General features: G+C 53.6%; 1 protein-coding gene across 4 annotated transcripts in view; it reads right to left on the reverse strand.

Moving 5' to 3' along the window:
• TMEM229B (transmembrane protein 229B) overlaps positions 1-13,158 on the reverse strand; it is a 38,213-nt gene continuing 25,055 nt past the window's right edge. For 3 of the 4 annotated variants that reach the window (XM_073895396.1, XM_073895398.1, XM_073895399.1), the window contains exon 5: positions 1-3,657. In XM_073895396.1, coding sequence (XP_073751497.1) covers positions 3,141-3,644 — 504 coding nt within the window. In that variant the 5' untranslated portion in view covers positions 3,645-3,657 and the 3' untranslated portion in view covers positions 1-3,140. Of the gene's footprint in view, positions 3,661-13,158 lie in introns of all 4 variants that reach the window. The other variant, XM_025869849.2, reaches the window with a different exon arrangement.

Here is a 13,158-nt window from a genome sequence, read left to right on the forward strand (position 1 = left end):
TGGAACACAAACACCAGTATATTTGATGTGCACGAATGTGAAAAGGAAGAGACAAAGAGACGGATGGAGACGGAGCAGGCGATGGGCGCACAAACCAGTCACGTGTCCTTCCGAAGAGCTGCGGCAGTTGGGAGACAGTCCCGCCCACTTCGAAGTGGGAGTGCCGGGACGCGCAGCTCCTCCGGGTCTGGGGTGGCCTCAGGGTGGAAGGTACCCTCCCTGCCTTAGCCACAGCTCGGGGGCCGGGCATCTCTCCTTTCTGCACCCCCCATGATGGTGTCTGCACGGCCCAGAGCTTCATAAATGCAGGTTCTCGGGAACTGACCCCCTCAGCACTGCCTCCCCGAGGAGACCCATGCAGAGAGTGAGGGGCTAGGACAAGGCGATTTTGTGGGCACTCCCTGTGTATTATTGCTGTAGAGAAGCACAGGCCATTGTGACTCACTGGCAACAGGGGGGACAGGGCACAGGGGACAGCATGCCTAGCAGACCTCAGAAGCGCTTCAACCATGCGGGGCAGCATGTGGCCATCCATAAGTGACTCAGAAATGCTGCCATGGCCCGTGGAGAGGGATCCAGGACACCAGAGGTTCACAGTCAGCAGACTCTTCCTGCCAGCGCCCCCGAGGCTTGGCAGAGCTGGGGTGCCCGGGCACTAAGGGATGAGGGCCTTCACTAAGGGAAGATGCCCAAACAAGCAAGTGTTGAAGTCTGGGCTACCCCTGGCGAATTCTGAGCCTGCAGACCCTGAGCTCAAGCCCTGGATTGCTGCCTCCCTTTGCTGGGGACTCTGGGCCCTGTGAGGGACAGAAGGAGCCACGGGGCACCTGGATGAAGCAGAGAAACAGCACTCTGCTTGTATCAGGCAGGCAGGTTCACCGCAGGACCTCCCGTCCTTGGGAGTCTGTAGGGCCCAGAGAAAAGATGGTGCCAGGGAATGCCCATGTGGCAACATCTGGAGTGGCCAGACCTGAAGGGCCATAGAGGGGCTTGCTCTGGCTGAGAATCATGGAGGCCCTATGCTGGCAGACATCAACAAGCTGACCACAGATTCGGTCATGGGAGGGGAGGTCAAAGGTGGGTGGTGTCATCTAGGGGCCCACATGTGGGGCCCGGAAGGGTGCTGGGGTCCAGAAAAGTAAGATATCACAGAGTTTGGGGACAGGGCCAAGGAAATAATTTCCCAGAGGGGACAGAGAATCCAGACAATACTTTTCCTCTGGAAACCCGAATCCCTGGATGCCCCAAAGCCCTGGAATTGGGGCCACAGTAAAATCGAAGGTAGGTCTGGCCCCTGCAGAATGTAGTTCATTCCTGGATTTGAGGAGCCTGGCCAGGACACACAGGCTGGGAAATGCCCTTCATCCTGTCCTGGACAGGGTCAACTGCACAAAACAACCCTGTCAAAGGCAGAGTCTCCTAGCCTTTCTCCCAATCCTGCCCATCCCCAGCCCACCAGCCCTGGCTCACACCCTGGCTGGTGCTATCTGCACCGTCTAGGTGGAGCAGCAGAGCAAGGAAGAGGAGCTTCTGTCCACAGGTGGTATTATCATTTTTTAATGATCTATAAAAAGGGAAAGGCTAATTTCTACTTAAGAGTCCCAGTGTGGTCAAGATGAAACCATGTACCATGGCATAGGCTGCATTCTGAGGAGTGGGGGCAGAGCCAGAAGTGGGCTGGAGTGAGGACTTCACCTGTCCACTGCCAGCGATGGACCCATCACAGAGGAGCGGGGGGTAACCAAGATGACAACGCCCGTGAGCACGGCAGGGTCAATACTGTTTGAGGAGTAAGCTCAAAGGGTGAGCCTTGCTTGGGAGGGGTGGGATGGGGGGTAGCCCCGAGGGGGTTTTGCTGCAGGGCCTGGGGCTATGGCAGGACCAGCTGATCCCTTCCCACTAAGGATGCTCCAGAGACCCTCCCAAAGCGGAAAGACTGTTTTCTTTTCCTCTCTCACCCATCCTCCATGGGTCTCCAACACTGGATGCCGGCCCCTCCATCCCCTAGAAAGCTCTATTGACTCTGACTGGCTTGAAGAGAAATCGAATGCTTTCTCCCCTTGCCCCCCCGCCTCAACTCCACTAAACTGATTTGTCTCTGGGTCCACACTGTGGATCTGAGGGAGTGCATCTTGGCCTGACTGTGTTGGGGAGGGTATCATCCCATTTCAGCTGGGCCACTATGGGGAGGGGGCACTGCCACAGCCCGCCAGACAGGTGGGGAGGTGTGAAAGGGGACTTCCTAGTCATCAGGCAGCAGACAGAGTGGAGGGAAGGTCGCAAGAGGGGGCGCAGGGTCCGCCTCAGGGTCCATCTCTGGCAGCTGCTGTGCTGGCCAGGGAGTTGGGGAAGGGGGCGGGTGTGGTGACTGACATGGATAAAGGGGCTGCTAGTGGTAAAGGCCTTGAAAATAAGAGAGAAAAGGGGGAAACGCCACCGAACACACAGGGATTGAAACCTCCAAAAGCCCAAGGTTGGTGGGAATCCAGCACCAGCGGGGCCCCCTGAAGGCCAAGGGAGCGGCAGAGCCCTGGGGGAGGGGAGAGGAGCCAAGGGAAGGCCTCCAGCCCTTGCACACCAGCACTGCCGCCAAGCAGCCTCCCGGCTGCCCAGTCTCTCCTTAGGCTGCAGCTCAGCAGGCCCCCGGGGAGGTATTGGTTGCAAGCAAGCACCTGAATATTGCCTAACGGAACCAGCCAAAGCCCACCTAAACCAGGTGAGAGGGAGGAGACCACGCAGCAGCTCAAAGCCTCCTCAGGCCTCGCCTCCCACCTTCTGCCCCGTTCTCAGGGCCCCTTAGCCAGGACAGGGCCTGCTGCTTCCAAAATCACCCGGGGGGGGGGGGTGTCCAGCCGCTGCTTAGCCACAGGCCTCCAGCCACCAGCCTCTGAGCCGCGCAGAGATCCACAGACCTTTCCCAGAGTCCCTCTGCTACCTCCACCCCACCCCCGCACACACCCGGCCCCGCCCCCCGCGGAGGGTGCTGGGGTGAGGGGGTCGTCGCGTATGTGTGGGCCCTAGGGGGCTGAGGCCGGTCCCCGGCCAGGGCTTGTGCTGTTCAGAAGATGTAACCCCACCAGCTTGGTACCTCTGTCCACTGGGTCCATGAGAGAGCCCCGGGCCCCACCCACCAGCCCCATTCAGTCTGTCTTGACGTGGCCGTTGGCCAGGGCCAGGGGACCACCGGGCTCCCCAGGCTCGGCGTCCTTGTCAAAGCGGAGGCGGAGGGTGTTGCGGATGATGAACTTCTCCATGATGAGGGACCCGCAGAACCAGGGCACGGCGTACTCCAGGGTGATGAGGCCCATGAAGTCAAAGTCGAACTGGGAATAGTCCCAGGGGCAGGCGTTGAACTGGCGCAGGATGAGGCCGGTGGTGAACTCCCATAGGTAGGTCCAGAGCGTGTAGATGAGGCAGCGCAAAAGCAGCGGGCAGCGGCCCCGCAGGCGCAGGTACATGCGCTCCACGATGAGGATGGAGGTGCCGTAGATGAAGAGTGCCCACACGCTCGTGACCCCCGGGAACTTCCAGTTAAAGTTCAGCACAAACTCCCAGGCCGCCGTGAACATCACCTCGCAGAAGTAGCCGTGGATGGCATACAGGTACCAGCGGGACAGCGCCGTCAGGGGCTCGGCGGACGCCATGTTGCCGAGCGGGCTGCTGGGACACAGAGGAGACAGGTGAGGGAGGGAGGGAGGGAGGGAGGGGGCCCCTCCTGGCCTCCCAAGCCCAGCCCAAGTCTCTGCCGGGACCAGGCTCCAGGGCATTCCAAACCTGCCTCTGCCGTTCTCTTTGGTGACCGGCCCTATTCTTGACCCTATTTCCTGTTCATTACTTTATTCCCTCTTCCTTACCTTAGCCAGGTGGGCATGAGAAAGGAAGGGAGGAAACTTCAAAGTCCCACTGGCTTCCTCTGACCAACTCCACTCAAACGCTACTTGGAAGGAGGGGTCTCCTACACAGCCTAGACTTTTTTTGGATTATCTGTGGTCGAATGGAAGAGTTGGCTGTCCTGACCCACCAGACACCTCCATTTCTAGGCTGCCAGCTGATTTCTCATCAGGCCCCTCCACTGGGGTCACCATCCCTTCCTCCACTTCTTCTCAAACAACTCCACCTCACTCATCTTTCTAAGCCACCTATCACATTTGTCTTGTGTGTGTGTCTGTGTGTGTGTCTGTGTGTTAACATATACTAACATTTACCATGTTAGCCATTTTTAAGTGTATAGTTCAGTGGCATTAAGTACATTCACACTATTGTGCAACTGTCCCCATCGTCCATCTCCAAAACTTTTTCATCATCCCAAACTGAAATTCCATACCCCTTAAACACTACCTCCCCACCTCCTCCCCAGCCCATGGCAACCCCCATTCGACTTTCTGTCTCTCTGAATGTGACTACTCTAGTTACTTTATAAGTGGAATCACACAGTATTTGTCCTTTGGTGACTGGTTTCTTTCACTGAGCACAGTGCCTGCAAGGTTCATTCATGTTGTAGCCTGTGTCAGAATATCCTTCACCTTTTAAGGCTGAGTAATATTCATTCCTTTGTGATCAATCCATCTGTCTATCTATAGCACATTTGATTTATCCATCTGTCCATGAATGGTTTGTTTCTACCTTTTGGCTATTGTGAACACTGCTGCTATGAACATGGGTGTACAAATATCTGTTCTAGTCTCTGCTTTCCATTCTTTTGGATTTATATCCAGGAGTAGCACTGTTGGATCACATGGTGATTCCGTGTTTGTTTTCTGAGGAACAGCCTTGCTGTCTTCCACGGCAGCCGCACCATTTTACATTCCCATCAGCAAGGCACAAGACTTCCAATTTCTCCACATCCTTGTCAGCACTTGTTATTTTCTGGTTTTTTTGATGATGGCCACCCTAATGGGTGTAAAGTGGCAGCTCGTTGTGGTCACATTTGTCTTTAACTGCTCCATTAAGCGGGTTTGGGTGTTTGGTTTCAATGTTGAGAGGAAACCAGTGGGCTGACAGAGGAGAGAGTCCTCCTCTCTCCTTCTTATTCCCTTCCCCTCCTCTCTTCTAGCCCCCCTGGGCTTTAAGGCCCCAAGCCGCTTCCCTGAAGGCTGGCCTGGCCCACAGACCTCGCTGCTTTTCCTTGCCCTCCATCAGTGACTGTCTGGATGACTCCCTTGGCCCTTTATCCAACGCCACCCTGTTTCCTGTTAGAAGGCACATGCCCTCTTGATCCACCTCGCTAGCCTGTGTCCTCCCTGAGGGCAGTGCCCCTTTCTCACTCCTCTGTTCTGCAGCCTTGGTACAGGCCTCTCCAGGGCAGGCGCTCTCTAAATGATGCGGGTTTATGGGGGGCAGGGGGGAGGGTTCGGGGCAGCATCAGGAATGGGAAGGCAGAGCATGAAGACACGAATCCCAGTGCACCCCAGGCTGGACACCTCTGTCAAGGTGGGAGAGGGGACGGAGGTTAACAGGAGGCATCTGCAGTCTGCCCGTCTGTCTGGGAATCCCAGCCTCATCTTTCAGCTAAAGCAAACCTCGTCACAAAAATACACGCCCCGGTGCATCGCCTTGTGGTCTTCCAGACACTTTCGTTCACATTTTTGTCATTGGTTCTTACAAAATTAAGATTCATGTGAAGAAGGGCAGGTAGTTTTGCTCCCATTTTTTCAGAGAGACAGTTGGGGCTCTGAGAGAAGTGGGTTTGCCCCATATCTCAGGGCCGGGGAATGGATATGCTGAGCCTAGAATCCACATCTCCTGATTTCTATTTCAGCACTCATCCCACTGCCCACTATTGCCCAGCCCGTAGACATGCGTGCCTAGTAGCACTCCCCTCCTCAAAAGCGTTCAGTGGCCCCCCCCCGCGTCCTAAGGAAACACCACAGCACCCTTGGCCTGGCACTCAAGACTCTCCAGGAACTCACTCCAGCCTACTAGCTGGCTCTCCTGGTTTTCCCTCCTGCCTCTGCAGGTCCTGTCCGTATGTTTCCTGTGTCTCTCCTCTCACCGTCTCCAAGTACAAACCCAACTTCCAGGTGACCTTCAGAATCAAATCGTCTTCATCCCCACCGCCACAGCCCTTCCTCCCCTGAAGAGACAGAGCACTTACTCTGTCTCGCTTCGGTCCAGATGATTTCCTGTTTCATTATGTTGATAATGTCCAGTCCCCATCCAGACATCTCGCCTGTGTCTGACACCTACGTACCCACTCCTTCCTGAACACCTCCACCTAAGCGTCCTATCGGCACCTCAAACTCAGTATCTTTTCCGCAAAACTCGTCTTCCTCCTGTGACCCCCACCCTGCACCCAGTGAGTAGCCAGAGGCCCTGGGGTCATTCTAGCTTCCTCTGCCGCATCCCCACCCAAACATGAGCTCCCTGAGAATAAGGACCTTGTCTGTCTGGTTCAGCACTGCATCCCCAGTGCCTAGAACAGTGCCTGGCACACAGCATTCAACTAAAAAAGACCTTTCTTAATCAGTTCATCACTGCTACATAACAGAGCCTTCCAAAACTCAGCGGCTTAAATCAGCTCTCATTTATTATTACAGCCTGTGTGTCTGTGGGTTGGTGGATCCTGGCTGGCCTCGATCACGAGACCGCTGGGCGTCTGGGAGCTCTGTCCTGCCCTTGGCTGGGGTGGCTCTGATCTACCTGTCTTTCGTGCCTGGCACGCTTTCTCGTGGCTGGGGCAGAGGCACATGGACAAGCAGGCCCTACTGCGCCATGCTTTTCAAGACTCTGGTTAAGTCGTGCCCAGGAACATCTTACTGGTCCTAGCAAGGCCCACGGCGCCGCCGCCAAGTCAGCCACTACCTCCTGTCCTTTTCTACCACGTAACCATGTTTGAAATCATCCCTTCTTCTTGGCTCCCCTTTCTCATTGCTGCTGCTCTGCTTCAAGCCGTCCCATCCCTTACCCGGATGCCCCCCGTCATCGGCAGCTGGTCTCCCCCCCGCCCCGGCCTTTTCCTTTCCGATTCACTCATCACTCAAAGGAAGAGTGTGTAGAAACAGCAGTCCTTCTAAAACACAAATCCGATGCTTCCCCCCACGTAAGGCCCCCTAGTGTGTCCTTACCATCCACACAGGAAGGCTCGAACCCCCAGGGATGGCTGGCAGAGCCCTTTGTGAGACACCTCTGCCTCAGATCGTGTGCTCTGGATCTTTGCATTACTGTGTTTGCTACCTGGGGTTCCCTTCCCAACTGCTACTGCCCCCTCTGTCCCCAGCCCCTGGCCCCTGGCCCATAATCCTCCTCGGCTGCCCTGTTTGCCCACCTCTGCTCCCAGTTCACTTCTGTGACAACAGTTCGCACTCTGCTTTGCACTAGTGGCCACTTGATGAACGTTTAATACAGTAAGAGAGAGAAAAGCAGGATTCAAAACTGAATAATTAATATGGTTTTGATTTTGCAAAAGCATACATACATACAAATGTTCAAAAAAATTAGCCATCATCATCTCTGGATGGTGACATCACAAGTGCTTTTTATTTCCTTCTTTAAACTTCTCTGTATAATCTAAAATCTTTTTCTAATAAGTTTGTCTAAACTTTTATAAAAATAAAATTGTATCTTAAAGGGGCGCCTGGGTGGCTCGGTCGTTAAGCGTCTGCCTTTGGCTCACATCATGATCCCAGGGTCCTGGGATCGAGCCCCCCAGTCGGGCTCCCTGCTCCTCCCTCTCCCACTCCCCGCTTGTGTTCCCTCTCTCGCTGTGTCTCTCTCTGTCAAATAAATAAATAAATAAAATCTTAAAAAAAAAAAGAAATCTTTAAAAAAAATTGCATCTTAAAAACGTTTGTTGCATGACTGTGTATTAATCATCTTTGTGTACTATATATAGAAGATGCTCAACAAATTCACCAGACAAAGGAAGCTAAGAAAACCTGATGTCCTATAAAGCTCATGCAGGTCCTTCCCTCCTGAGCCATCACCAACGACAAACCATGATTCGCGGGTTTGAATAGCATGAAGTGGTTAAACTCAGAGGCTCCGGGTCCTAAATTCCTGGCCCCCCCCCTTGCCTTTTCCTTTCTGGTTTCCTGGTGCCCTTCACCTGTAGGATGTAAGGCGTGTTACCTGACCTTTCGTACAGGTGAAGTGAGAATAATAAGAGTAACTACTTCTGGGGGTTACTCGTAAGGATAAATGAGCTAACAGATGGACACCACTAAGATGACAGCAAATGCTCAAGAGAGGGTGACTGCATTTGTGGCACAGAGCCAGGCTTCCTGGTCAGCTTCTCCCGCTTTGAGCACCACCTCCTCCCTGAGGCTGGGTCATTCTGCCCCTGCTCTCACTAGCAGCCTTCCTTACTGAGCAGGTCAGGTCTTCACCTCCGCCCAGAGCACAACCCAGCAGCCAAGCAACCCCGTGAAACCAATAACTGCACATACACCCCATGGGAGAACAGAGACTGAGCTGAGGAGGGGCAAGGCGAGCTCCCCGTTCATCCCGTGCGGCGGCCTGACGGAACTAGTGGCCTCCTCGGGTCAGCCCCCGCCTGAATGCTGACTTTAAAACGCTGCTCCCCTTGCCTCGCGGGCTCGTCTCTAGACATGGCCGAGGATGGTTTCCCAGTCAGTAACCACTCAGGGGCTCCAGTCAGCCCCCTGGAGCGGGGGACTTGGAAGAGCTGGACTTCCAAACCCTATGAACAGAAGCAAGATGGAAGGAGCCGCTGTTAAAGGGTGAAGGAGGGCAAGCTGTGGAACAGAAGAGAATATGGGGGAGAAAGAACAGGGTGAGCCCAAGGATAGGATTCCATTTCTGGAATCTTCCGTCCCTGGAAGAACAGGGGTAGGCAGAGGGGAAGCATACCCAGGCAAGGTCAGGCCCACGTCCGAGGGGTTGTGCCAGGGGAACACGCCTACTCCGCACGAGACAGACAGGGGAAGCTGGAAGTCCTGACTGGGGCCGGGAGATGGGAGCGAAGACGGAGAAAAGGGACATGAGACCGTGTCAAGAGCCAGGATGGCCACTCACACTGGGGTGGTGTAGACACTCATGAGAGGCTGCACTGACTTGGCTGGATTTTCACAAAACTCCACTCCCTGAACCCATTGCTCACACTCACAGGAGTGTTTAAACTCTGAGTTGGGACAAGCTCCCCCACCCTCCCCTGGCCCCGGCCAGGCCTCCCCCAACCTGAACCCTTTGCTCCAGACCCTCCCAGTACCTCCTTGCTCCGAACTGGGATCAAAGCCCTGCAAAGGCCTGCATCAGGAAGAACCAACAGCTCCCTGGACAAACGCAACCATCCCGAGGACCATGACACAGAGAGAGGACAGCCAGGGAAAGAAAACTCAAGGTGAAGTAAAGAGGAGAGCATGCGCAAGGATGAAAACAGGAGAAAAGAATTTGGAGAGCTGGGGACGGTTTCACAAGCAGGATACTGGGGAACAACACTCAAGTACAAGAGCCCTCATACTTGTTGATAAAAGGGCCTGTGAACACGGAGTTCCAGCAAAGGCGACTTGTCAGAGCAGGGCACTGCCCCTCCAAGGGGACAGATGACAGGTGATTTGGTGGGGAGGGGTTCTGAGTCTTGCTCCCTAAGAGGATCTCACCAGCTCCTGGAACCTGCTGAGCTATTCCTTAGGCAGAGAGCAGAGCAAGTGGAGAGGGACGAAGAGAACACCATAAAAGTCCAAGACAGGCTGGAGGCAAAACCAAATGAGATGATTGCCTTTGGTACTACCCCAAACTCCCATCTTGTCCCAGGAAGCTAAGGTGCCACAACACAATGACTCTGGGAACTTCTGTCCAGAGGAGCATCTTGCTAGAAAATCGGAATTCCTCTTCTCTGCAACTAGACGAGGCAGGCCTGCCTTCTTCTTTCACCTCATTTACTTCCCCATCCCCAGGCACCAAAACTGCTTCAGTTCCATGCTCTGGGGAGCTGCACAGCCCCCTTAGGGGGCCCCTGAGGGCAGGGCAGTGGGGGGACTCTGAGTCCAGTCTCCTGGCAGGCTCTGTACTGGAGGTGAGTGGAATCAAAGAGGGGTGTGCGCAGCTGCCCTAACATCTGGGTGAAAGATGGAAGGTCTGAAACTGTCCTGAGCTTCCTCGGTGGTTGTCGGGTTGGGGGCGGGGTGGGGTTGGGAGGAGCACATGGGCTTGCTTCAGGGCCAGAAGGGAAGCAAGTGGAGCTAAGCACCCGTGGTCACTGGCTAGCCCAGATGCCACAGAGTTCCACCCATTCTTGCTATGGGCATCCCCCAGGAAAGTCCCCAGGGATGGTCCTCCCTCCACCTCCCAAGTCACAGGAATAATAGGGCACTCTTCCCAGCGCTTACCATGTATTAACTCAGATAATACTCAGGCCTATTTTATAGACAGGGCAACTGAGGAAGAGAGAGGCTGAGTAATTACAGCTATAAAAGGCAGAGCTGGGATTCAAAGCCAGCAAGTCTGGCTCCAGAGCCTTCTCAGCACCCTGCACTGCCCTTGAAGCTGACTACAGGCTCCTCTGTGGGCACCACCTTTTTCTGAGTTTCTGCTTCTAGAAGGCTAGTATGGTATATGGAGAGACAACAGGAAGCAAGAAGGACATGAGCTTCTAGATAGATCATCAGGGAAGCTCAGACCTGGTGTCAGAGCTATTGAAGGCTCTCAGCCTATTCTGAGAGACCAAGTTCTTTCTAAGACTGAGTTCTGGCAAGACCCACACAATGGTCCTCCAGGGTCATAGCTGACCCTCATAGGACCACGGTGGCAGCCACTGCTGAGGGCCTCAAGGCAGGTGCCATTCAAAGAACTTTCACCAGAACACAGGTTACCCAGAGCCTCCCTGACCACCAGCCCACCCCCCAATGTGGCTGGGAATCTCAGAAGGCCCAGCCCTGCCATGCACATGCCAGCCAAGAGCAGAGACCAGCATCACACTGCCCAGAGAGGCCTGGCACCTGGAGCATCAGCAGGCTGGAGAGGATTTTAGAAGGCCTCCGATGCTAAGGAAATCCTAGCTGGCAGGCACAGGGGGGCAAGTGGGCCTGGGGAACAGAGTCACCTTGGCACAGAGGTTCACCAGGGCTCAGGCCGGGAAGGGCACCCGGCGGCAGCTGGGGGCCTCAGGCTGGGCATCCTTTGTGTTGCCCCCCCTGCTCACCGCCCCCCACAAGCTGTCTCTCTATTGTTATTCAGATTTCAGCTCAACCAGTCACCCCTGAGACCTTCTCCAAGTCTCCAATCCAAAATAGCCTCCCCATCACTGACATCATCCAGTTTCGGTCCTCACAGCACTTTCACTTCCTGGTATTTTGCTCCTTGTCTGTTGTCTATCTCCCCCAACTAGAATGAATGTTCCAGGAGGGCAGGGGCTCTGTCTTGTTCAGTGCCAGGTACCCAGTGCATAGAAGAGTGCCTGGCAATAAGACCTACTAATACCTGGGGCATGAATGAATGAATGAATGAATGAGAGCATGAATGGACCCACACAGGGCAGTATAAACACTGATGAGGGCACATATAAACAACTAGCTGCCTCAGCCTTTCTCTCTTCTCTTTTCTTGGGAAATATGGTCTTTTTAAAATTTCAATTCTAACATTTTTAAAGATGTTTATTATTTTTCCTGATTATAAAAGTAACATGTGCTCACATCTAAAATTTAAACATCACAGAAAAGAATGACCTGGAGAGCAAAAGCCCCCTATCACCCCACCTCTTAGAAAAAGTCACTGTTAATGTGTGTTGTGTATTCATCCAGATTACATTCAGTTTCACAAGAAGCAAATCCATGCATCATAGAAAGAAAAGGAATTCCTAATCCCACCAGGCTAGCAGCCACCATCATTTCTCTCTGGCCATATTTCTCATGTGTTTACTTTACAAGTTACCTTAATGTACTTATCCTGTAACCTGACATTTTTACTTAGTATATCATAATCATTTTTCCAAGTTGTTGTATTGCCTATGTTCTCACTATTACAATGCCGGTGTGATATTCCACCAGGTGGAAAATTATAATTTCCTTAACCTAGCTGTTCCAACAAAAAGAGAGCAATTGTTTCCCGTTTCCACTATTACCATGACACCACAAGAAACATGTTTTTATGCCTCTAACAAAAGAATTCAGCTCTTTTCTTCTCTGGGACTATTTCCAAAAGAAAGATTTCTTAATGAATAATTCCAGGAGTGGGGTCACTGGACCAGAGGGTACAACAGTCCTAAGGCCGATGGTGGAGACTGCCCTGGGGAATTCTGCGTGATGTGGGGAGCTGGTCTCTGGTCTGAGTCACCGGGTACCCGCCATGGTCTCTGTGGCCATCTCTGCACCCCCACCCCACCCCCGCAATTCAGGTGCACACCTCCCGGGCTACAAATCACCCCAACGACGCACGACTTCAAAGGCCCTCCAACCACAAACTGATTTTGCAAGCCCAGGCTGAGGGAAACATAGATGCTAGCACTGAGTGTTAAACTGTCAACCGGCAAGTTCTACCTAAAGCTGAGAATTACCTAGTTGCCCTTCTCCTTCCCTGCAAGCTCCTGCCTGGAATCTAAGGTCCCCGGTCCCCAGGGACCAGCCCAGCAGCTCCCAAACAACTTGTCCTATCAAGAGTGCAAAAGCACCAGCTCTCCTTCCTTGTCTTCCAGGCGAGTTCTCTGCTGGCTGGTCCCTGACCCACAGTGGGACTGTCTGCCTTATGCAGACAACAGCCTTCAGGCTAGAGAGACCTCTGGGACTTGGGAAAGCAGCCAATCATCATGTTTTAAAGCACCATCAAGGAAAAGCCAGAGGCCAAGGCTGGAAAGAAAGGCCACATGAGGACAGGTGAGACTCCAGGGTCAGGGGTGAGGGGGAGGCGTTCTACATGCAGCTTGTCTAGCCTTAAGAGGAGACCCTCCACAAGCCAAAAGCAGCAGAAGACTTGCTCCTCTTGCCCCCCTGGTGGCCACCTCTCTAGCAACTAAGGCACCACAAATCCCACTTCCTCCCAGTGCCCTGGATGCTCTCCCCAAGGCCATGTGAACTGCTCATGGCTCTGGGCAAAGTCTGGAATCCCAGATGAGATACAGTTCTCAATGCACAGAGGTAAAGCATCCACGAGCCTACAGATAAGAAAGGGAATGTGGGAAGATGTCATCTCCCATGTGCTGGGTGTCTGACATCACTCATTCAGCCCATCTGGGTCGGGCACATATTTCAGAGACCATGTGGCTCTAAG

This window comes from Callorhinus ursinus, unplaced genomic scaffold (genome assembly GCF_003265705.2).
Source record: "Callorhinus ursinus isolate GAN/ISIS: 27379988/994484 unplaced genomic scaffold, GSC_fseal_2.0 scaffold8, whole genome shotgun sequence".
NCBI classification, from domain to species: domain Eukaryota; kingdom Metazoa; phylum Chordata; class Mammalia; order Carnivora; family Otariidae; genus Callorhinus; species Callorhinus ursinus.